Below are 23,962 nucleotides of genomic sequence, written 5' to 3' on the forward strand. Positions count from 1 at the left end.
TGATGCTCAACCCACTAACAGATGATTAAAAACGAATGGATCTCCACTTGTAAACCAATAAAAACCCAAACCACAAACACTAGCAGTCGCTTATCGCTTCTATCACTAATCTGGATACATGTAAGTTCACGCATGGACTATATTTACAAACATGTCAAAAAACGCTAAGATTTTGATACTAAGGTAAAAAACGTACAGTGGATCAATGATTGGTTTTGCCTTAAATAAACCCATGCAGCACAAACAGATATTTCCTTGTGGATAGTCTTAAACTACATACATGCTTAATAAGCATCTTGCCATCGCAAAGTAACAAAGAAACACAGAAAATATACAACATAAGACGCAGATATTCTTGTGACAAAGTTTTTGCTATTGCTTATAGAAACAAAATGCTCACCAGGAAATGCCTTTCAAAAAGTAGAACCTCAGTGCTGCAGCTGCGGCTTCCCAAATAGTGATAGTAGCAACCGACTGACAGCCGCTTCCTGTCCCTTTCTTTGAAACAGCGCTACGTACACAGATGTCCTCTCGCTTTGGTTTACAGTCCAAACTTTCTCAGCTGAGTACTCATCTTCTACGCTTCATTGCTCCATGTACGATAATCTCACTGCTTTCACACTGTGGTCTGTTTTGAGTCTACAACAAAGCCCAATGTACTGGCGCTGAAGCAAGCGGCTGCGAGGCTTCCCTCCCAATGAATGAGAAAAGAGGTGGGGGGGTGAATGGGGGGAAGGGCGGGGTTAGGAGCAAGAGGAGTGGGTGGGTGTGGTGAATTGCATTAGGGGGTCGAATCCTTTATTCTTGTTATCTCTAGGCCATATCGACAGTCTGCATCAGTCACCTGACTCTCAGCCGGTTTCTGGGCAGCGCAGTCACGGGAAAAAGGGTTAACGCCAAGGCTCCAGGGAGCCAATGGCCTTTGGAGAAGAGAGGGTGGGGTGTGTGTTCAGGAGAGTGGCTATGAGGTTAAAATGAATGAGAACCGTCTTGACTCAAACTCATAGTAGGAACTGCTGTGCATGCTTTTACTCAACACTGATATGCACACATACTGTGACGGCCCAGGGTTGGGGGTCCCTCTGGCTGTAACCCGAGCCTTTTCAGATATTTTCTGATGGTCTGGTCAAATGTCAGGAAGCAGTGGCATGGTCAGATATCAGTCTTTCAGCAGAACAATGAGGACATTAGCAGCCAAAGAAAGGCTGAATAAAGTCATTGGGTCAGTTTGCATGCATGGTACAGTCAGTCACTGTCTACATATAGACATTCAAGCGTATTACTTTTTACATGAAATAAAATAAAATTTTGTAAACGTCCCTCAACACAATAAGTGAAGTTGTTTCTTCCTTGCTACCAAAGACTGTTTTGTTGCTGCTGTCTTGTCACGTGATGTACGCTGCCTGTCAGAAGCATAGAGCTACACTATATAGAGGGTTCATACATCTTTTTCAGGGCCAAATTTAAGCACTTTTTACAACTTTCAAAGTCAATTTTCCAGTATCTCCAGTACCATTAAAAGAAAAAGATCCAGTGCAAATCATGTATTTTGCAGGGCCACAAACTTACATATGTAACTTTTAATATTGCTTGTGCATTTATCTAGATAAATTATTTTTAGATCTTGAGTAAATAGCGAATATATTGTTTTTTTGAGAAACGTCTTTCTCCATAAAGGTGTGAAGCAAAAATTACAGTAATATGTATCTTACAATTTCAATGTCAAGAAGTTATTACCAATAAAATGTATCAATGAAAAACACTACCTTAAGTTTTTGTATAGCCCATAGAAAATGTCTATAATTTATACGTTCCTTTCACTAATACACATTTCACAGTGTCCCGTTTAGGTGTAGCAAGCACCTGTCCTCTTGGACGCAACCTGTAGGGGGCGAAGACCCTTCATAGGACAATGCTGTACGGAATAATACCAGCTGCAGTTAATCGTGAGAGAAGAAATAAAATGGCAAAGCAAAGCCACCAAAGAGCAGTTTTGGCGTCATTTTTAAGTCTACTTGTTGAGAAACATGGCAACAATTTCAAGCATTTAAAAACACTACACTCAATATTCGAGCACTTTTCAATCCTTGGAAACACAACATTAAGAGTCAAGCATTTTCATGGATTTCAAGCACCCATACGAACTCTCCATAGACAGAGTGCACAGATACAACTGTGGCGTTTCAAACGCAGTAACAGAAAATAAAACAAATCTTTGATAGAGAAATCAACCAATCGAGGCTCGTTTAGTCAGGTAGGGTGGACAGTTCGTGTCTGTACTACAAGACTAAGATTTACCAACAAAGAATACGTCGAGAATACGCAAAAGTCCCAAAAATTGACTGGGCTTACAAAGAAGAGCCGATCAAACTACCTTTTTTTTAACTGGACATTATATCTAAAACATTTGTAAACCTTTTGTTTTGAGAAAAATATATATATTTTCAACAAGAAAAGTTATTGTATAATGTCAAAGCCTAATTCAAAGGTGAGAGTGGAGTTTTCTTTTCAAAGGAGAAAGTGCCTGTCAAAGACACTTAAACAACCCCCCACTGGATAAGCATTCATTCATATTGATAGTTCATCACAATAAAAAATACAATTTTAGCATTAGGGATAGCCTTACACCAGCTTTTATGACCCCCCGTTCCCCAGGAACTGTGCTATAAATATTAGTTAGATATGGTGACATATTATGTGTGAGACGCCTTTAAAGAGATGGGTAATTGTTCATATTCAAAATGATCAAAAGTTTTCCATTTAACATCTATAGACTGTATGAGACTGGCACGGCGGATGAATGTTAGCACGTCTGCGGCACAGTTCTGAGGTCATGGTTTCAAATCCAGCTACCAGTCCTCCTGTGCGGAGTTTGCATGTTCCCCCCTATGTCTGCGTGGTTTTCCTCCGGGCACTTTGGTCTCCTCCCACATTCCAAAAACAAACATGGTAAGTTAACTGGTGACTCCAAATTGTCCCTAGGGGTGAGCATGCAAATGGTTATCAGTCTTTGCGTGCCCTACGACTATTTGGCAACCAGTTCAGGGTGTCCCCTGGCCACAGCCCCAAGATAGCTGGGATGGGGTCCACCACCCCCGCGACCCTAGTGTGAATTAATGGTGCAGATGATGGACAGATGGATCCTGTATGAGGACAGTAAAATATTTTAAAAATAAAAAGATTTAAAAAGAAAATGAAAGGTGAGGAAAAAAATCATGAATAATTTAGAATGCAACCACTCCCCACCCCATTTAGAAATCCAGAAATCCAAGTGGGGTCAAGTCTAAGATTGCTGGTTGGCAAAGGATATGATAGATTCTACGAAATATGTAGTAGGGATTAGGGCTGGACGATTAGCAGAAATGTAATTGATGTCGCGATGTGACGTAGTGTGATAATGTCATCGCAAAACACTGCAGTTTTTAAAGGATTGATAGTTCCAGTTTGTTATTTGAGTGATGGAGTGTATGGCTAAGAAGAATTTTCCCATATCGAAGTTTAACAGCAGCGGCCATTTAGAAGCAAGTTGTAATGGCACCATCCAATAAAGGCGAGGCACAACTTTGATAAGCTTCTGTAAGCGCTCAGTCAAGCCGCCTTGCACACAACAGGCCACCAAAACAAACACGGCAACTAGTAACTTTAGCGGCTCACTACATTGAAAATGAGTTGATCAATTAAATCGGATTCTGAGGGAAGTCAGAAAAGTGTAAAGAAAAGCTGATGAACAGAGGCTGTTCCCTGGATTTCTAGCACGTCCGGAAATTGACTGAGGCAGTGTCAGAAGGGAAAGCAAACAGGTAGGATAACAACTCTTAAGCCACCACTGCCGAACGTGGCTAGTCCCCAACGCCAGATCCTATCCCCATGTGACGGAGCTACTATTTGTGAAAAACTGCTAAATTTGTGACTCCTGTAATTTAATCATTACAGAGACCTTGCATTAGTCGTGGTTACCAGTCACTAGCGCGTAGCTGTCTAAATCGCTTTCTTGTACTGAAAGGAGAAGCCCTCCAAGAAGGCTGTACTTTAGTAAAATGACAATAAAATCCTTTATTCAACTGCGAGTCTGTTTTTATTTGTAGAACTACAGTTGTTAATTTGTTGCAGTTGTATACTCAGTCCCTAATGACGTAATCTCGAGCTAAGTTTACATGGCACTACAGTACATTTAAGTTCTCCCCCAAAAAAAAACGAGAACAGAAAGGCTCTTTTCTTTTAAAATCTAATCGAAATTGCAATACAGGTCTGAAAAAAACGCAATTGGGTTTTTTCCAAAACCGTGCAGCCAGAGTATGGATACTTTAATCAAACAGAAGAGAATAATAGTAATGAAACCTGTACAAGTAAAGATGCGTGACGGTGATTAACACCTCACTAACTGTTCACTAGGGCCTCCAATGTGTTACTATATCTGAACACAAGAATGGCACCAGTCAAATTGCACATTATCTAACCACATATACGTGCTTGCTCATGCATAAATACACAAAGACTTCACATCAAGTAGGTTATTTTCAAGCACAAGGAATAGTGTGATTAGTGTATTGTGGGCCACATAGTCTATTGTGAAACTACAGTAGCTAAGGGTAAAGGTGCTTTGGAGACTTGAACAGACATTTTTCTGTCATATGACACCACACTGCTCTATCCCGCCTAATGTCACAATGTAGGGCCAATTATCCCAGCAGAATTAGTGTCGAAGATCTTTGACTGCGTGGGTTTCCTCCGGGCACTCCGGTTTCCTCCCACGTTCCAAAAAAACATGCATATTAGGTGAATTGGCCGGTCCAAATTGTCCATAGGTGTGAATGAGTTGTCTGTCCCTGTGTGCCCTGCGATTGGCTGGCAACCAGTTCAGGGTGTCCCCTGCCCACTGCCCGGAGATGGCTGGGATGGGCTCCAGCCCCCCCGCGACCCTAATGAGGATAAGCGGTATGGCTAATGAGATGAGATGAGATGAGATCTTTGAAAGCGCACACAAATATAAGCACAGAAATCTGAATACGTAGCAGGGCCAATTTCAGATGTAAGATTGTGCTTGTGCTGCACTCTAGTGACATTAATTGGTAATAGCAGCGCTCCTAGCAATAATGGCAAGTTTATTTGGGTTAGACTGCTTTGAAACAGGCGGCACAGTGTAGTAACACATCTGTGTCTGCATGTTTTGTTTTAATTATATATTTGCATGTGTGAGTTTTCTCTGGAAACTCAAATTGTCTCTCACATGAACATGCATGGTAAGTGATATGGTATCCAGCATTGTGCCTGGGTATGACTGAGAGTGTGATAAATAGTCTGTGCGAGCCCTGCAACTGGCCGGCAATCAGTTCAGGTTGTCTGCAGTCCGAAAATAGCTGGGATTGGCTCTAGCATCCCAGAAACCATTAAAATCTTAAGTGGTATAAAAAAAAGGAGATAAATGCACAGTAGAAAGAAAAAAGAATCAGAAATCTGGGTTTCATTTTACATTTACATTACCAGTAGCAATTTGATCATTAGAAACTTACATTAAACACAAAACGTTCTGCTGTCAAATTGTATGCAGCACAGTTGTAAAAGATGTGTTTATGTTGAAAGAAGGCATTCCAAATAAGACTCAATGTGACACTCACAAAAGTTTCCAGGAGGCTGTAAACTGTGTTTTGTCAGCACACACCAACCGACGGGGAAAATGTCTCTGGAGTCGAAGGGGCACCAGTAGTCGAAGGCACCTCGCCAGCCGTCAAACATGACAAAGATCTCCTGACCTTTAACCTCGCCCACAGTGGCTGGACAAATGAGGTAAGGGTTCTTCCTGTCCACAGCTTCCAGCTTCATACCAGGCTTAAAGTAGTTTTTAATGGGACAAGCAGGTTCCTAAAAATAAAAATGTAGTTTCAAAATAAAATAAAAACTTCTTTTATAGCATGTTCTACCAAATGTTATGGCTTCAGGCAATTTATTTTAAGTCATACATACTGTATAAAAAGATGGACTGTATCCACATAGACCAGTGTTTCTAAACTGGTAGGTCGGGACCGAAAGGTAGGTTGCTGATGCTTAACAGTGAATGGCAATCATTTCCTGCAAATGATAGTTGACTCTCGCCATTTCACATCACAGAAAAAGACCAGAAAAGTTTGTTTACAAAGCACAGATAAAGCGGAGAATATACTATAAATGGATTTCAATATATTGAAGACAAAGCTACTCAAGCGAAGCCTTTTGGATTGTATTAAAAACGCAGCTAGTTGAGCATTTTAGAGAAGTACTTTTTGCCCTCTGGATGTTGTGGTGTTGTGTCGTGCAACCAAAAACGAGTGCCTAGAAGCACAAGGAAGAACTACAAAGACTAAAAGTAACTAAAAAAAACATAGTATTCTTTTTATCATTTTTTGCCCAGCCTTTCACAGATGAAGGAAGAAAATAGAAAAGAAAAATGGAAAAAAAATATTAGAGAACACGAAAAAAAGAGAAAAATAGAATAAAAAGAAGGATGGAAGAAGGAGAAATGAAAAGAAGAAACAAAATGGAGAAGAAACAAAAAGAAATTGACTAAGAAGTGGAACAAGATGGAATAGAAAAAAGAAAAACACAAGAATAAGAGGGGGGTAGGAAATAGGAAAAGAAAGAAAAAGAGGGGAAAAAGAAAGAGATAACTACAAAAAAACAAGAAAAAAACAACAAAACGTGGAAAAAGGACAGGTGCCAGCAACTATGTCAGCTTTACAATAAATACATTTAACAAGAATGTTTCTTGGTTTGGGTCGAGGCTTGTAATTAGTGTGAGGTGCTCAAGTAAGACCAGTTGAGAACCACTGAAATAAAGAACAAACCTTCTTAAAAGCAGAGGCTGGGGCCATCTCTGCTCCACTCAGTGTTCGAAGGAGGAACATAGGCCACGAAGAGGCATTCATTCTAAAACCTGAACACAAAGTCAAATTAATATCATAAACTACATGTAAGCGTGGGGATGCTAATGAGAACAAGCATTGCAGCAGGATGTACGGAGCCATAATGGATGGATGAAAAAAACTATGGTATATAAAAAAATTAAGCAAAAAAAAAGTAGACTTGGAAGTAGATTATCCAACTATACTTTTAGCTCTGGGGTCAGATGGTAGAAAAAACATTCTCACGGGAGTTGGACTAGTTGATTAAAGAGAAAGAAAGAAAAGGAGCGGAGGGAGAAAGAGAGAACGAGTGAAAGAGGAATGGAGAAAGAAAAAAAGACAAAAAGAGAAAGAGAGGAAAAGAAAGAAAGCAAAAAAGAGTGAGAGAAAGAGAGAAAAAAGAGGGAGAAAGAGAGTGAGAAACCTGAAAATACGCCAAGTAGTGACACCCCTTCATAAAAGCCTCTAAGGGTCAAACTTTGATGACGTCCTTACCAACTGACAGTATGCGACTAACAAAATAGCAAATATTGATCTAAAAAATAAAAACACAGAACAAAGAATTACAGATAAATGAATGATTTTTATTGTCATTAAACAAAAGTACCAAGAAATCAAAAGGACTTCTTTCAGCATGAGAAAGCAATTTAGCGAGTGGCTGGCTAGCTACACCCTAACATCAGGTATCCTTGAATTGTGCCAGGTCTTAGTCATGGTTCAACTAAAACTGTCCCGAATGTAGAGGGTTCCCATGATGTAGCTCCAGGTCATCGGTTTCATGGGTAATAGATCTGACGTTTGTGAGATAAAAGGCTCAACAGGGGTAGCTTGTGAGTTGTTACGTTGCCTAGGTGCAGAAGCTGTGACGCCACTATTGCCTTCTCTCGTGGTGCCGCCTCGGTCTCTTCCCGAACCTGATAATAATCCTTGGTGCACACGCAGATGATCAGCATTTCTTTGCGTTCTTCAGACTTTTCTCAGTGTCCGATTTAATTGATGAATTTATCTTCAATGTAACAAGCCATCGAAATACTAGCTTGAGCTGTGCTTGGCTGTTTTGTTGACGTGTGCTCCCCCCTACCCCGACTATATGACTGACAGCATACACCAGCCTATTACAGTCGCGCACACCCAACACACAAAGTACTCCTAAACCTGCCCCCGTGATACATTTGCTGAGGAACACAATGCACGATACGTACATATCAATGACAATTCAAAATCACAGGAGTGAACCTGCAATAACCAAAGCGAGAAGTAGCAGGGTGTCTCTAAGTTTAATATTCTAAAATGTGTGTGGGGTGACAAATGTGAAAGATAGCATCAGAAACCAAGGAATGGTCATTGATGGATTAAGGGAATCCCCACTATCTGAATTCAGTCCTGTTACTGTCAAAGTTACACATTTTCTACACTCTATCATGGAATGCTGTGCTTGTTCAATCGGACTCCTAAAGTGCACAAATTCATGTAGTCACATACCGTAAATTCTGGACTTCAGAGCGCAGCTTAAAAATGTCGCATGCTCAACTTGGTGTTTGTACAAGCCGCACCGGATTTTAAACCGCAGGCTTAACCAGCCATAAAATCACATACATTCTTTTATACCTAACAAAAATCAGCAGGGATATATCTAGTTCGGAAGAGTAACGCATTTTGCCGCAATTAAGACACTGGTTTGCAGACTGTGTCCGCAACTGTCAATCTTAATCAACTCACGCAGCAGTCAATATTAATTAAATTGGTGTAACATATACGCAGGGGTGAGAAAAAAATCATTAGATGTAAATGCTTGGAATCTTTCTAACCAAGTAGTGTCAGCTCATTTAATACTTTAGTGTGGCAGCAAGTGTCCAATTAACGAGTACATTTTTACAAGTAGCTACTTCCAGTCTGAAATTTACAGTAAATATTTTCAGATCGTCTCACCAAGTGGGGGTTGCAGCATGTCCCCGTTTCTCTCACAGGTCCCAATGGGTTGGATGTCAGCCGAGTCTACCAGTCTCCAGAAGTCATTTGTGTTGTCGCTTCCATCAAGACGCAGACGTAGTCGTGTACCCATCATGCCCATCACCGTGGCGATGCACACAGAGTTGGAGTTGCGTGGGTCGCGGGCCTCAAGCTTCATGCCAGCCTTGAAGTCATTGGCGGGGGGGATCCTGGACTGCAGGTGGATAAATGAAAGGAAAAAAGAAGGTGCGTTTTGAGGTCATCCAATCACAAATCTCAAAAAAAAAAGAATAATCACAGAAAGCACAGATTAGGTAAGTAAATATGGACTTTTTTCCACTGTGTTTGCTTTCCCCCTTTATTTTTACATTAAGATAAAAAAATATTCAGGGTGTTTGTTATCCTTTAAAATTAAATTCTACAGAAAGTACATGTTAAAGGCAAATTAAATTAAAAAGTAATAATGTTGATGATTATATGTTTTAATCTTCCAAATCTGCTTAATAAATTCAAAAGCATGTGGTTTTATGTGAACCACATTACAAATGTTCAATATGCGCACTGCCTAAGACACTGCATAAGTCAAGCCAGTAATCCAGCTGCTGCCAAATACGCTGATGCATTATTTGGGCGACAGTTTCCAGAAGATTACCAATGTTTTTCTTATATACAAATTATCTGCTCGTGATTTGGTACAAGGAATTACATATTTACTAAATGAATAATTATTAATACTCAAAAGATATGAAAAATAAAACCACCTGTACATATATGACAAGACACATTTGTGGAGGGGAAATATCACATTTGAGATTCTTGTGTTTCCTAAAAGTAAGTTTATGTTTTGTTGCCCTCTGTGTGGTAAAGTGGGGTTCTGCAAAATATTGTGATTATCTTAACACTCCCTTACCAAGCAACTTAAGTTTGACAGGGAGAAGAGTGAGTGAGAAGTACTTTGTCAACGCTGCTTGCAAATAATACTGTACGTGGGACTGCTTACTACTTCATGCTTAATGATGAGAAGCTACCTGTTTAAAGCAAGTAGGCGATGCTGCAGTTGAAGAGGTCTCTCTCAGGTAGTCTTCCCAACTGAATGGCTCTGGCAAAAGAAACAAAGAAGCTCGTAACAAATTTTACAACACGCAAAATTGCAAAGTAAGAGACCCTTTGTTGATCTATTAATTAGATTCACACACTCAAATTAAGTAAAATATATAGAGTACCGTATTTTCCGCACTATAGGGCGCACCGGGTTATAGGGCGCACCCCCAAAAAATAGTTTTTGATCCTATATCTTCCATAGATAAGGCGCACCGGATTATAAGGCGCTACAATGGGAACGTCGACAAAACAGTCAGATGATTCAGTCAAACTGATTACCCCCTTAACATTCCCAAAGCTTGCAAAGAAGCAAATACGTGTCGTAGACACGTGCGGATGCGGTGTCCGTACGATGTCACTTAAATGCGTCATTTCAAATATCATTCGGAAGGTTAAAGTCTTGGAATTCAAGAAATGCCAACCATTCCTTACTTTCTATTTTCTTTTTCGCTCGCAACTTTACTGTGCATATGACAATAAACACTTGGAAATGAGTTTAATTCACTCAACTCATCACAGCAACATCAAGATTGTTCTAAAACAAGATACCGGGAAAATATAAAGCCGCATAGCTCAGCTAAGTTCTCGCGTTCAATAATGATACGCAATCATGGTCTTCTTACAACCGTGAGTGTAGTAAATCGAGGAGTAAAATGTTTTCAAATACAGACTAGTGAAACATTTTTCTTTATGGCGAAGTTTAGCAAGCTTGCTATTCAGTCATCTTTTTCGGCCAATTGCAGGGTTTGTTTTGGCCCTCTAGCGTATCCGAGGCTCCGAATAACTTCAGCCAATAGCGATCGATTTAACGGATGATTGACATATCTTTTTCGGCCAATTGCAGGGTTTGTTTTGGCCCTTTAGCGTATCCAAGGCTCCGAATAACTTCAGCCAATAGCGATCGATTTAACAGATGATTGACACATCTTTTTCGGCCAATTGCAGGGTTTGTTTCGGCCCTCTAGCCAATCCGAGGCTCCGAATAACTTTAGCCAATAGCGATCGATTCAAATGATGATTGACACATTGGTTAGCCAATGAAACGCCGGTATATAAATCCCAGCATACACCGCGGACTACTCCACGTTCAGGGGAAAATCGAGTCGGCGGCTGTTGCGTAAGTTGCGAAACCTTGCGAATTTAATATTGAGCCATATATAAGGCGCACTGTATTATAAGGCGCATGGTCAGCTTTTGAAAAAAATTAAGACTTTTAGGTGCGCCTTATAGTGCGGAAAATACGGTACCATTGACAACCAGCTCGGTAGCCTAGATGGTAGGGCGCCAGCTCCGAGACTGGGAGGTCACTGGTTCAAGACTACAACATTGGTACCCATTGCCTCCCTGCTTGGCGCTCGGCATTTAAGGGTTGGAATTGGGGGGTTTGGTCACCTAATGACTCCCAACACAACAGTTGGGTCTACAAACCCGGCGCCGATCGAAGGCGACGAGTCACGTCGATAGCTTCGCGTGACAAAATGATTTCCGGTAGATATCATGTTGATGGTTGAGACTGGCTGAATAATAATAAATACAAATACAAATACAATGTGGTTCAGGCCAAGGGTCGGAAACCTATGGCTCGTTTTATGAGTACATATGGTTCAGAGATAAAATATCATTTATGCATTTACTTTAAGTATTTTACAGGCAAAGCAGAGTGTCGCGTGTGGGGAACAAATACATTAATGTATAATTCAGGGTTAAGGCCTTTATACTATATACATATACATATATATATATATATATATATATATGTATGGGTCATAGTTTTAACTACAGCTTACAGTCAAAGTGTTACACCAACAGAACCCATGTGCCACATAACAAAATGTTTAATACAAAGAAGCTCTAGCAAAGCACCTGTAGCAATATGATTGGATAAGCTGTGGGAATGGGCAGAGCAGAGCTATACACAGGGTGCGTGCACTCCTTCACTTCCTCGACCATGTGCACTGAAAGTATATACATTTCTATCATCTTTCGCAGTATTTTGTGACACTTTGACATAAAACTCGCCCTTTGTTTTAAAACCACTATTTAGGACTATTTTTTTTTTTTGCTTTCATGGCTCTCTGGGTCAAAAAGGTTCCTGACCCCTGGTCTAGGCCATGGGTTTCCAACGTGGTGCCCCCTACGACAGCTGAGGTGCCCGCGGACTTGTTCTAAAATTAAGTCACCAGTGCTGGGCCATTTAGATTATCCAGTGACATGATTTTTTTTTTTATTGGTTGACCGAGTCTATTTAACCCAACTTCCAATAAATGAACAAAATGTAACAACATAGTAATAACATTATAAGTTGATATTTTAGAAATTCATATCAAACTGGGTGCCCTTTGTGCTAATTAGAAACAAAAAGTACCTTTTAGCTTGAAAAAAGGCACTTGTAGTGAAAAACTGGGTTTTGGTGTAGTATATATCACATGTAACGAATTTTCTAAGGAACAATCAGAGAAAATATATAAAAGTCAAAGGTAACGTGACCTTTGTCATTTGGATTAAATTTACCAAGGACGAACCACATTTCTCAACTGGATGCGAAATAAAAAATGGACACTATTTCTCAACTTCTGAAAATTAATCAGTGAATGATGTAACCCAAAAAGAATGGGGTGCTCACCGTTAGATTTTTCAAGTGCAGAACCTGAGCCAATGCTTGCCCTGTCCTTCTTCTCATCTTTCTGATCTGTAAACAAATGGTAAATGATGAACATGTGCAAACAGTGGTTTGGGGAAACATGCTGTGTGTACTAGATAATAACAAAATAGGAAGAAAAAAATTGTTGACCAGTGCTTAGTCCACCAAGCCCACTAATATGTTTGTTGAGTATTATCAAAGATTGTAAATTTGATGGAAGAGTGAATGAACCAGTCCTATTCTATGGTTATTTGCATCAGAAAATGTACCATCGAGACACTTTACTAGCTAGCAGCTAAACAAAACATTCACTTTTGAAGCATTTCTCTCAAGAGCAATGATGGTGAACATGAGAAATTTGAATAGGCAAACCTTTATGTGGCGTTCGACCCATGATGACCAGGATGTTACGCGGCTGCAGCAGAGCAAGTCACCTAAAAACATAAAAGGAATGTCCTTTTTATAAACGTCGACATATTACATTAAAAACACAGTGAAAATGTCTGAAACAACAAACACACCAAATGCATTTTGGACATCACTTAATGTCCTTAGTTGTTTAATACTGTAGTAGAACTGGTTGAGCAATATCGAACAAAAGCTCAAAAAAAGTGGGAAAAAGTGTTCTGATGTGACCTAAGAGTGTCCGTGAACCCCCAAACAGCCGAATAATTATTACTTCTATCTTTAACTACAACCATGAATGGCTTGTTTTCATTTAAATCATCTTAATTTTTCAGAATTTAAATCTTACAGAATAATCTTGAAGACTGACCATAGTCCAAATTTTAGATGACAGAAGAAAAATTTCAACTGAGCCCTCTCTTCCCCCCAAAATAAAAATAAAAATTCAAATCCAAGGAATTAAAAGTATCCTAAAACAACCCTAAATATTCACCACACAACTGCAACTTCAGCAGTGAAGTGTAACCGCTTCCTAGGGTGAAAGACTTCTATCTTGGCAGAAAAAGCCACAGAGTGGGAGAGAGCCATAAAGATTCCATGGTGCCATAAAACACTATTAAGATGTGTGGAAGTGGGACGTCTGCAGGCCAACATGAAAAGGATTCCTGCTCCGCGACTCGCACAGCGACAGAAGACTTCAGTGTTTGCACGCTTCAGTCTGCTCCACTTATGAGGGTCATGCTTAAGAGCTCAGCAGACCAGGAAGCACTTCATTTTTACAACCTCCATTTCCACTCTAGCGCTCCTAGTCTGAGATTAGACAGATGATGCTTTACATGGAGTAGAAGATGGGGGGAAATTGGAGGTTTCGTGATCAGTTGTACATTTTGACTGACATGAGCTGTCAGAGGCATTGTTTGCTTGGGAAGCATGTTATAAGACAGATTCCTTCAAAGTGCGGAATTGGTGACAGATTTTCTAAGAACAAATTGGCCCCTGCAAAATGAATTGGATGTTTCAAGTACCCGCAAAACAATGAAAGGAAATGACACAGAAAGATGCAGTCTAAGTATTCATTAAGCCTAAGAGAAAATGCTTATATGATATTGAGTCTTTAAATGTGCCAAGTGGAAGAATGAAGGAATGCACTTCAATTGTAATAAGAAAAAAGCATGGGCAAATTTTGAGGCGACAGAGATATATAATTTCTGCTTATATAGATGTAAACATCTAAAGGTGCTGTTCAGAATTTGAAAATGTGTTACTCTCTGTCGCCATCTCCTGGCTTAAATTAATGATTGCAGCTCATGCATCAAGTATGTGCATTTCTTAGACGAGCGCCAATAAACTTGTTTCTTTTTATATTTTTGGCGTTTGGACTGTACTTGAGACAGAGCTTTTCTTACTTTTGCTATTTTCATGCTACACTAAGAAAAACAGTGATGACAGGCATGAAATCAGTCTCAACCGCCTTTCCTGCTTTCTAATGTATCGCGCATCCCTAACGCCGCAGTAAAAGTAAGATAAAAGCAGATGGGCGCTGTGACAAAAAACAAAATATATATATAAAGGCTCTTTGTTTTTTAGTTTGACATTGTTAACGCCATCCTTAATAGAGAAAAGATTCTACTTTCAGCATTTAAAGTATACCGCAAATGATGCACCCCTTATTTAAAAGGGGTTATGTGTAATATTTAGTGCATAATGTTTAGTGGTACGAAAAACTTTCTTTCAGTAAAAAGAAAACAACATTGATTTGAATACTAGGCGTAATAGCTGAACCAATACAAATGTATTTTTTTCTTAAAAAAATAAAATAATTAATTGGTCAATAAATTTGTATTTCTTTTTCATAGAGGAAACCCAACCTAGAAGTCGCTGCCATGTTTATATGTCATCTTGCTGCTACGCTGTGGTCTGTGGCACTGGTTTTTGTTCGCATTAGACGGTAGAGAGTACACACTGGGGCTTTAAGAAAACCCCAGAAAAAATTTATTGAGGTATACCGTATATGCGTTTCTGAAAATCTGTAAAATAAATACAACTATTTAGATCTTTAGGGTCATCTAAGCACTTGCTGACTTCAACCATTCACACACACATTCACACGTGGGGGCAATTTGGACTGGCCAATTAACCTGATATGCATGTTGTTTGGAATGTGGGAGGGAACAGGAGAGAACATGCAAATTCCGTACGACAAGACTGCTGAAGCAGGAACTTGACCCTGGACCTCCGCACCGTGGGGGTGAGCGCTAACCACCAAGCCGCCCTAGTTTGAATTGATTTGATATAAATTTCAAGTAAAAATAATTTAGTCAGCTCAGACATTTAGGGTTTGACTGACCACAGACAAGGAATGTAACAATTTCCAGGCAGGAAATTTTAGTTAAATAACATTTAACACATGATTTTAATTGGATGGTCCTTTGCTTCAGTCTTCATTTATTTTTCATCTCTTTAACTCACTGAAACTTTACTTTTTTGATCTTGAGTTTGCTGTTTATTATTTTCTGAATATTTGATTATTGGTATTACTTAAAGGGACAGTGTATATTATTTGACCATTAGATGTCGCTGGACGGATTAGTAAATCTAAAAACAAGTGTTAAAAAGCAAAAGGGAAAAAGTATGAACTACAGAGACTCAAAGGTTTTGCCCAACCTTTCATGAGATTTTTGTTTTTTTAGGTACTCGTAGCAGAAAAATGGCAGACCTATGTCAGATCCATCTAGGTTAGACTTGTGTTATGTAAAATAAATGCAGATTGCTTAACCTAGGAGTATTTAAATATTTAAATGATAGTTGATGTATTATTGCTTAAAACTTAAATCAATATTTCTTTTTTAAAAATGAAGGTTTTGTATGACGAGGAGGCACTAAATAAAATACAATGTCCCTTTAACAACAAGTAAGGATTGCAACGAATATGGAGGGTTTCAGCGAACAAATTTAACATAACATTTTCTTTAAACCGTGTGTCATTTGAAGTGTTGTTAAAATGTTCTCGATAAAGCGTGTGTTAACAATGCCACACGGAGATCAAAGAGTCCTTATGCTTTCTCCACTGCACCCATCTTTTATATTCTTACTTTTAGTAAAGCTGTTGAGGATGAAACAATTTTAGGAATGGGGGGGACAGGGAAAGGGAGTGGATTGCAACTTCATGCACGTCCCTCCATATTTAGCGAGTGTAGCATGAAAATGATGAACATAAGAAAAGGTCTGCTTCAGGTAGTGTCCAAACAACAACCGAAACGCCCAAAAATATGAAAAAAAGAAGTGTTTATTTGAGCTCATCTAAAAAATGCCCGTACTTGCAGGCGCAACATAAAAAGCTTGACAGAGGCTACAATTATGACACAAGCCAGGAGATGGCAGCGGTGGGTAAAAGAGCTCCAAATTCTCTACATCACCTTTAACTATATATTTATTAATGTGTTTTGTGAAGGGGTCTTATTTTCCTTCATACCGATTTAACGAAGGAAAGTTTTTCAAACAATTGATGTTAACTTTCAAACAATACGTTACAATCAGACTTTAGATAAATATTCGTAAAAATGAAATCGGTCAAGTAGTGATAGATAGATAGATAGAGAGATAGATAGATGGATAGATGTAATGGTGTAAAACTGTTAGGATTCGCATTTTCCATCTTCCAATTTGGTGGGAGGGACTCCACTTGTTATTCTCGTGGCTAACGGCTGCTAATGTTGTATTATTAAACATCAAACTGGAATCCCCGCGTATTTGTTTACAAAACAGTGCGTGCAACGTGCAGCAAACACATAACACTCCAACAGAAATCACAAAAACTGCAACGATAAGGAACATGTAAACCAGCATGCATTACAGTGGGGGGAAAACACACACTCCCAACACACCCTCCAGCGTGACAAATACCGCCATTATGGCTCATAAGACGAGGTAAAGGGCCAGACATTGCATCTCGGAAGAAGGTGCAAGTAAGAACAGAAGAAAAAGATGACGTACCGAGCGTCAAGGGAGCTTATTTTGATGGCGAGTCTCACTCTCTATCAGATGCAGGCGGCCGCCATATTCGCTGCAGCTACGCGCATGTCCGTTGTAGCCCCCAGCGCGCACGCGCAGGTGCGTACGCGCGCGTACACATACTGAACAAGTGAGAGGGGGAGAAATAAGAAGGGATTTATTTTAAACTCAATCTAAATGCTTTTTTCCTCCTTCTTCGATTTTAATTATGATTCAAATGCGTTCGTGAAAACGAATACCGGATAATATGACTGTAGTTTCTGTGTTTTTGATTCGCATAAAGATGAGAACAGGGTGTTGTTACCTGTACCAGTAGAGGGATGACGTCATTATTTTAGCTGGGTAGCACGGTCGAATGCCGTTGTTGGAGGGGGGTGTAATTGAATGTTCTCTTTTTTTCTAACGCAAAACACAAAATTGTGGGGGGACAACGAAGTGAAATTTTGTTTTTTATCCTTGGGGGAAAATCCGACCAATTTGGTTACTTGTGACTACCCTAGAGAACAGTTTCTCAATTGGTGGGTATTGACCCGATAGTGAGTCGCAGACCTGTTTTCAGTGGGTGGCAGGCCTGTTCTCTTGCAAAACAATGCTAAGAAAGAGAAAAAAACGGCGGGTTATTACACAGCGGATGGTGATAATGCCCTGCTCAATTTCTCTCAGTCAATTGGCGCCGTCCCAATTGTGTTTGAGAGGGACCACATCTCATCTTATTGTGGTTCTGTTTGTTTTATTTCCCTTTTCGGCTCAGAATAAGTTAGTGATAAAGGGAAGGAAAGGTGAAAAAGAGTGACAACCATGATTGAATCGAAGAAGGAAATGATTGAGAAATACAAAATGTTGTAAAAGTATATGCTATTAAAGCACTGCTTACAGGTAAAGTAAACGGTTTTAAATGTTATATTTCTAGCTTTTTGCCTGTATATTCTTCTTTATTGTCTACAAGGTTAAGTAATTTTGGTTGTTACAGTACAGGTACACGATTTTTAAACATTTTAGTTACTGCATGACTACTTTCTGTGTGTGGCTATATTAAAGTGGTTTTAGAGGGTCGATTGTATGCGAGTATATGTGGTACTTGAAGTCATTTTGCTTTTTCTGGTCATTTTGTTTTGAAAAAAAAAGTATTTTACCCTCTCTTCTGTTTCTTAATTTGGGTTTCAGCTTGTGATTAAGGTGGAAGGTGGCTCCCTAGGTCAGACCAGTTGAGAACCACAACTTGAGTGCAGTTTTTTCAACCTTTTTTGAGCCAAGGCAGTTTTTTTCATCACAATCTCGGCACACCGTACATTGAAAATGTTATTTGCCTTATTTGACAGTATGACGTTTTTCTTATCGTTTGTGGTCAATGTGGCTCAGGAGGTAATTATTATGGTCAATAATTCTACTGTATTTTTTTGTTTTTTATTTTACTTATTTCTACTTGTCTTTGAAACTGTATTTTTTCATTTTGCTTTCCTATAAAGAAAATAAATAATACTTGAAATAAACAATAAATATGGCAGTGGAAAAAATGTTAATCACATTTGGCTTGTTTTTATTTTATTTATTTTTTAGTATACAAAGTTCATTTTTAAAACCAACATTACGGTGTGCATTATTTTTACTTTATTTATCTATTATTTTTCGCAGTACAGTAATAATTATCTACTAACACCAACTGTTGTGGATGAATGTTGCATCTACTCATCTGACAACTTGAAGAAAGCAAAAATACCGAACAAGGGCATGTTTTTTTTACACAAAGATAAAATTGGACAATTTTCAGCAGGACAAAGACACGGTCACACGGCACAGTAGAATGCCCTCGCAAACTGGTTGAGAAACACTGCTCCAGTGCAAACTCGGATAGCAGAACAATTTGTTGGTTAATAACAATATTAACTCTTTTTGTTTTGTTTATTTATTTGCCCCAAAATGATGTGCTATTTTGTTTGCATGTCTTTCATTACATTTTGTTTCTTGCTGTTGAAATAATAATCCATCCATCATCTTCACCGCTTATCCTCAATAAGGTCGCGGGGGTGCTGGAGCCCATCCCAGCTCTCTTCGGGCAGTGGGCAGGGGACACCCCGAACTGGTTGCCAGCCAGTCGCAGAGCACACAGAATCAGACTACTCACTCGCTCATACAAACCTTGGGACAATTTTGGTCCAGCCAATTAACCTGACATGCATGTTTTTGGAAAGTGGGAGGAAACCAGAGTGCCCGGAGGAAACCCACGCAAGCACAGGGAGAACAGGCCAAACTCCACACAGGAAGGTTCGCTGTTAAAATATCAGTTTGAGAAATATGAGAGTACGTAGGGGGAAACGATACCTGCAAATATTTTGTGCATTACTCTCTCAATCTTGCTTTGCCACTTGTTGAAATGAAATTGATGCTTTTATCCTACAGCCTACTTGTGCGAAAGCACTGGTTGAGAGAGATCAATTCGTATTGACTGCCAAATTTGATCATTTTTATGCTATTAGTGGCTCATTCACTCAAAATGAACCAATCGGCATTTAAAAAGCACAGTGAAATGAAACCCTGTAATTGATGGTAATTATACACATTTAATTTGTTCTTCTCTGCGTTTAAATGTTGGTCAAGATTAGTATCAGTGCACATTTTTATACTTATAATGTCTGTGATTGCCTTTTCAAACAGCAATGTCTCAAACATGTTTCTTGCATGCTTCTTGGTGTAATGTAATGATTTTGGTTGACAATGATTTTAAAGATCTTATATGTTTACTGAACACAGGTTATTTAAGAGGGTGCATCCTGAACACTTTCAGATTTTTTGCGGTAGAGTACAAGGGTTCTAAAAATAATGTTTGAGAAGATGAAAGAAAAGTAGTTGTGTCAGAATGTCTTTACCCCAAGCCACCTCATAGCTCTGCCCCTGAATGTCAGTACACTTGTAACGTATTACTCATACTTGAAGAGGCATGTAAACGCATGTAAAACTAATAAAATAAATCAAACTAATTTTGAAATACTACTGTGCCACACTGTCCAATACCACTAATTTCTGTTGGAACGTTTATATTCTCCAGGTATATAGGTTATGTGTCACCATTGTTATTTTTATAAATTATACATAGCGCGAAGAGCGACCAGTTGGGTATGCATTTCTGAAATAACTATTATGTTGTTGGTAAGTTACTAATGTGTCATTACCAGGTTGGAATGATTTGAAATATGATTGAAATAGACTCAGTAAACCTTTAAAACATCTGCTTCGTATGAGGGCAGTTATTTACATATGTAAATTATAGGCTAATTTAAGAAAAAGTTAGGAATAATTGATAATGTATGTAAAGACACTGATCACGTCAAAGATATTTAATGCCACTTTGAAATAGCATTTCCTAGAATGTCACAAGGACCCATCATAGGTGAGCTTTTTATAGAGCCGGTCTTCGGGTAACTCAGGTCTTCTTAGGGGGCTAACTAGTGACCCGTAGTTTACATTAATCTCTTGTGTATCACGGTTTACATATTGCGGTTTCGCTATTAATTGGATTTTCATCGAACATTTTGTTTTTTTGCATTCTAATTGGCTAAACGCAGGATAATGCTTTCTATCACCAACAAAGTTGAAACTCTGCACCCGCTAAACTTGCTCTGCTGCCACATGTGGGTCTTTGGCGCTCCCTAGTGGCTCCCTAACACTTTTTCAAAAATGGTTGACAATGGAAAAATATACAGTCTCTGTAGGACCGAACCATTACACACAATGGCGACAAAGTTTTCTGTAAAGTGGATTGGGTCCTTAATCAAAACAGTTTTGCAATAAAACAGGAAAATTATTTTTAAAATTATAATTTGATATGCAGAAGTTATTTGTAAATAAAAGTTTTTTAAGCATAGTACTTTTATTTGTTAAACAAAGACTTAAGCCTATAAATTGAGTTTGTTCTTGAGTAATAAATACATAATCGAATAATTAATAAAGAAGTTCAAAAATATCGTTTTCTACTTGGTGGGTTTTGACTTTTGTGGGACGTTTTTTGGAACCCAACCCACGCAAAATCGAGGGATGATGTATACTGTTGCCACTGACCATTTTTGCCTATGTTTTCTCCCATCAACTCATCATATTTTGACACATTTCTGCTTTTGTATTTAATAAAATATCCGAAGTTGTATTTTCCTTTCTTTTTTAGCAAAGAGCCTATTAACATGAGACGCTGTACTACTTTGTGTGATTTATATTTGCCAATGTTAATAACGTGAGGAATTCATACCTGTCAACCTGCACGTTTTTGCCGTACAAAGTACGTTTATTATGCATTTTAAGACATGTACGACGTACAAGAAAATCTGTACGGAAAAACGAAAATTTGTCAATTTTGGGTACCAACCGTTATACACCGACTATCACGAAAGGGCAAATCAATCAAGTCAAACGAGTTCGCCGCGGTAGCCTCTATCTCGGTATCGTTTTTTTTCGTTGCAAACGAAGCGAGCGGTTTGATGCAACCGCTACTGTGCGCATGCGTCTGCCGCCTGGGTATTTCCCATCATGCATCATTCCGTGGTAGTTGTGTAGTGAAAGGAAGTCCGTCTTTTTTTAGAGAACCGTCTTTTTCGGCTCAACTCATTAAAGAGAGCCGTCTCTCAAACGGCTCACTTGTTTTGATGCATTATTTTACGAATTATTATGTTGTATAAAAAAGTTAAGAAAAAAGGAAGTATAAAAGGATAAAATGAAAAAAGACAGGTTTGTGGTTATTCCTTTAATCAGTATTACCAACAATAATTTAATGTAGAAAATGAATTAATAATTTGAATAAGAAAATGTATTATTCGACTTAATTATATTTGTATGTATTTTTTCCTTCTACAGTGAACATCCAAGCTACTTCATTTTTTAACTTTTTTTTAATAATAAACCTCATTCATGTCGAGCAACTCAGTATCTCACAACAAAATGTTAATTAACAATATATATGATATAACGAAACACATGTACAGTATAACATGTTAAACTACATAAATAAACATGTTTGAAAAAAAAAGTATGGTGTAAGATTATTTTGTATTTTGTAAGGGCATGGAGCCGTGGAGGTTGACAGGTATGGGAATCCCAAAGAATAGAAAAAAAATATTGACAACTTTGTTACTTCCCACTCTATAAAGTGAACATATTTGTGTTTTGTTTTTGTTTTTATAAACGAGGACGTCTCGCCATGCACAAGGGTCACATGCACGTTTCTTTCGCGTACGTATTGGGGCGGGTATGGGGGTGCAGTGTAGGTGGAGAAGTGAGGAAGAGCTGCCGCATGATTTTTACACGGTCATACTCAGGAGACCAAACGTTGCGCCTTCGCATAACAACCCTTGAAATGCCCGATTCCAATCTGAAGTTGGATGTCTTTTTCCCAACTCGTGGTGTAGGACGCCGAGGCTACGCTGCGACGTTTCTATTGGCTATCGACAGCGTCGCTCCTTGATTTTTTTTTACGAATATATATATTTACACACACGTATACACAGCTCTAACAAACCGAGGATGCTCAGGCAGTGAACACCGAGCGTATGACTAAGTGTTTTGTGCAATTTAAGCCCCGTTGTCTGCGTTTTGTTGACCGAGGATTCGCTACCACCTCCGTCCAGAAACTGAGTGAGTGATTTTTCATCTTGTCACGACGCATAGGCCAGATTGGGCTTTTTTTCTTCCCATGTCTCGTCTGTCTCTGACACATATACACGGCTTTTCATTTTCCACCCTCTCAAATGAGCATGACGCCTGCTCGAGCACCCTCACCTCACATATAAGGTAAACACGTTTACGCATCCAAGGTAGCTTTAATGGGAATGCTCCCTCACGCGTCTTTGTCGGAGCAATATCGTCGGGAATATGTTTAGCGTATAATGTATGCACCGGTTGCTGTGTAGGCTGAGGGGCAGCGTGTACAGTGCTGGAATGGTGGCGCGCTCCGCGACGCAGTTAAATTGTACAGCAGTGTCAGTGCAACATCCTCTCTTCATCACATTTCTTCTGGTCTCGCTGACGCTTGGCGGCAGGAGGCGTGCTTGTTTTTACATGCACTCGCGCAAAGTCATTCTTGATTTATGTGCACGCGGGGTGATGCGCAGAAATTGTACGCACACGGGGAACGTCGTGAAGCGGTTTCAGGTTTTAGGATGAGTTCACCCGATTGGCTGTGCAAATAGTGACAGAAGTATATCCTTCGATGGCCCCAATCGCTTCTCCTGGAAGGATGTAGCAGAGTGCACTGCATAGGAAGACGCCCACACAAGCACATGATGATCATCATCATTAAAAGTGTGTTTCAGAATAGTGGTTCTCATCTGGTCTGACGTTAGGACCCATTCAAGTTGCGACCCAAATCAAGGAAAATGTCCACTTGCGAATTTCTCAAATGAAAGGCTAGTGCAGTTCAAGGCAGAGAGAGAATAGATTCACCTTTTTCAAAAAATAAAAACAAAATGACTGTCAAAACAAACGTACCGTATGTATTTGCATAAAAGCCTAAATCGCATATAAGCGACCCTCCCCTAAAATGTTTAAAAATAGCCACATGCTAAAACACATTCGTACCTAGAATATTTTTAAAATGTGTACCATAACATCGATAATCATTTGATTATGTAGATAATAAAGATGTATATACTGGTAAAAAGCTCAAGTTACAACGTTTTCTTGACTAATTTTCGTATTTCACAATCATTTTCTTCTTCCACTCGATCGTTGTTGTCAATGTTTTCCTTCCCTTTATTACATTATTCTGATGACCCATTTTTATGAGCAGAAAAAGGAAATAAGACCAACAAAGTCACAATAAAATTAAATATGGTCCCTGTCAAACACAATTAGGACGACGCCGATTGACTAAACAGGAAGATGAGAGAGAGTAGGGTATTTTCGCCATCTACTCTTAGGAAAGGTAGGTAGTGTAATTGACCCCCCGTTTTTTTCTTCTTTTTAGCATTGTTTTGCCAGGGCAAACCCCCGCAACCCT

At 39.1% G+C, this 23,962-nt stretch overlaps 2 protein-coding genes across 2 annotated transcripts in view; one reads left to right on the plus strand and one right to left on the minus strand.

Annotated features, from left to right (window-relative positions):
* Positions 1-17,078, minus strand: part of scml2 (Scm polycomb group protein like 2) — a 36,782-nt gene extending 19,704 nt beyond the window's left edge. Inside the window, exons 1-7 of the mRNA XM_088334246.1 lie at positions 16,966-17,078; positions 12,940-13,001; positions 12,550-12,615; positions 9,854-9,924; positions 8,805-9,039; positions 6,819-6,907; positions 5,616-5,859 (exon numbers count right to left, since the gene is read on the minus strand). Of these exons, the coding sequence (XP_088190372.1) occupies positions 5,616-5,859; positions 6,819-6,907; positions 8,805-9,039; positions 9,854-9,924; positions 12,550-12,615; positions 12,940-12,961 (727 nt within the window). The 5' untranslated portion in view covers positions 12,962-13,001; positions 16,966-17,078. The remainder of the gene's footprint in view (positions 1-5,615; positions 5,860-6,818; positions 6,908-8,804; positions 9,040-9,853; positions 9,925-12,549; positions 12,616-12,939; positions 13,002-16,965) is intronic.
* A 5,172-nt stretch (positions 17,079-22,250) lies between these two features.
* Positions 22,251-23,962, plus strand: part of cdkl5 (cyclin dependent kinase like 5) — a 74,227-nt gene continuing 72,515 nt past the window's right edge. Inside the window, exon 1 of the mRNA XM_088334247.1 lies at positions 22,251-22,599. The gene's annotated coding sequence lies outside the window, so the exon portion shown is untranslated. The remainder of the gene's footprint in view (positions 22,600-23,962) is intronic.

The sequence above is a fragment of the Urocampus carinirostris genome, chromosome 4, assembly GCF_059441175.1.
Source record: "Urocampus carinirostris isolate Australia breed hairy pipefish chromosome 4, RoL_Ucar_1.0, whole genome shotgun sequence".
Classification (NCBI taxonomy): Eukaryota; Metazoa; Chordata; class Actinopteri; order Syngnathiformes; family Syngnathidae; genus Urocampus; species Urocampus carinirostris.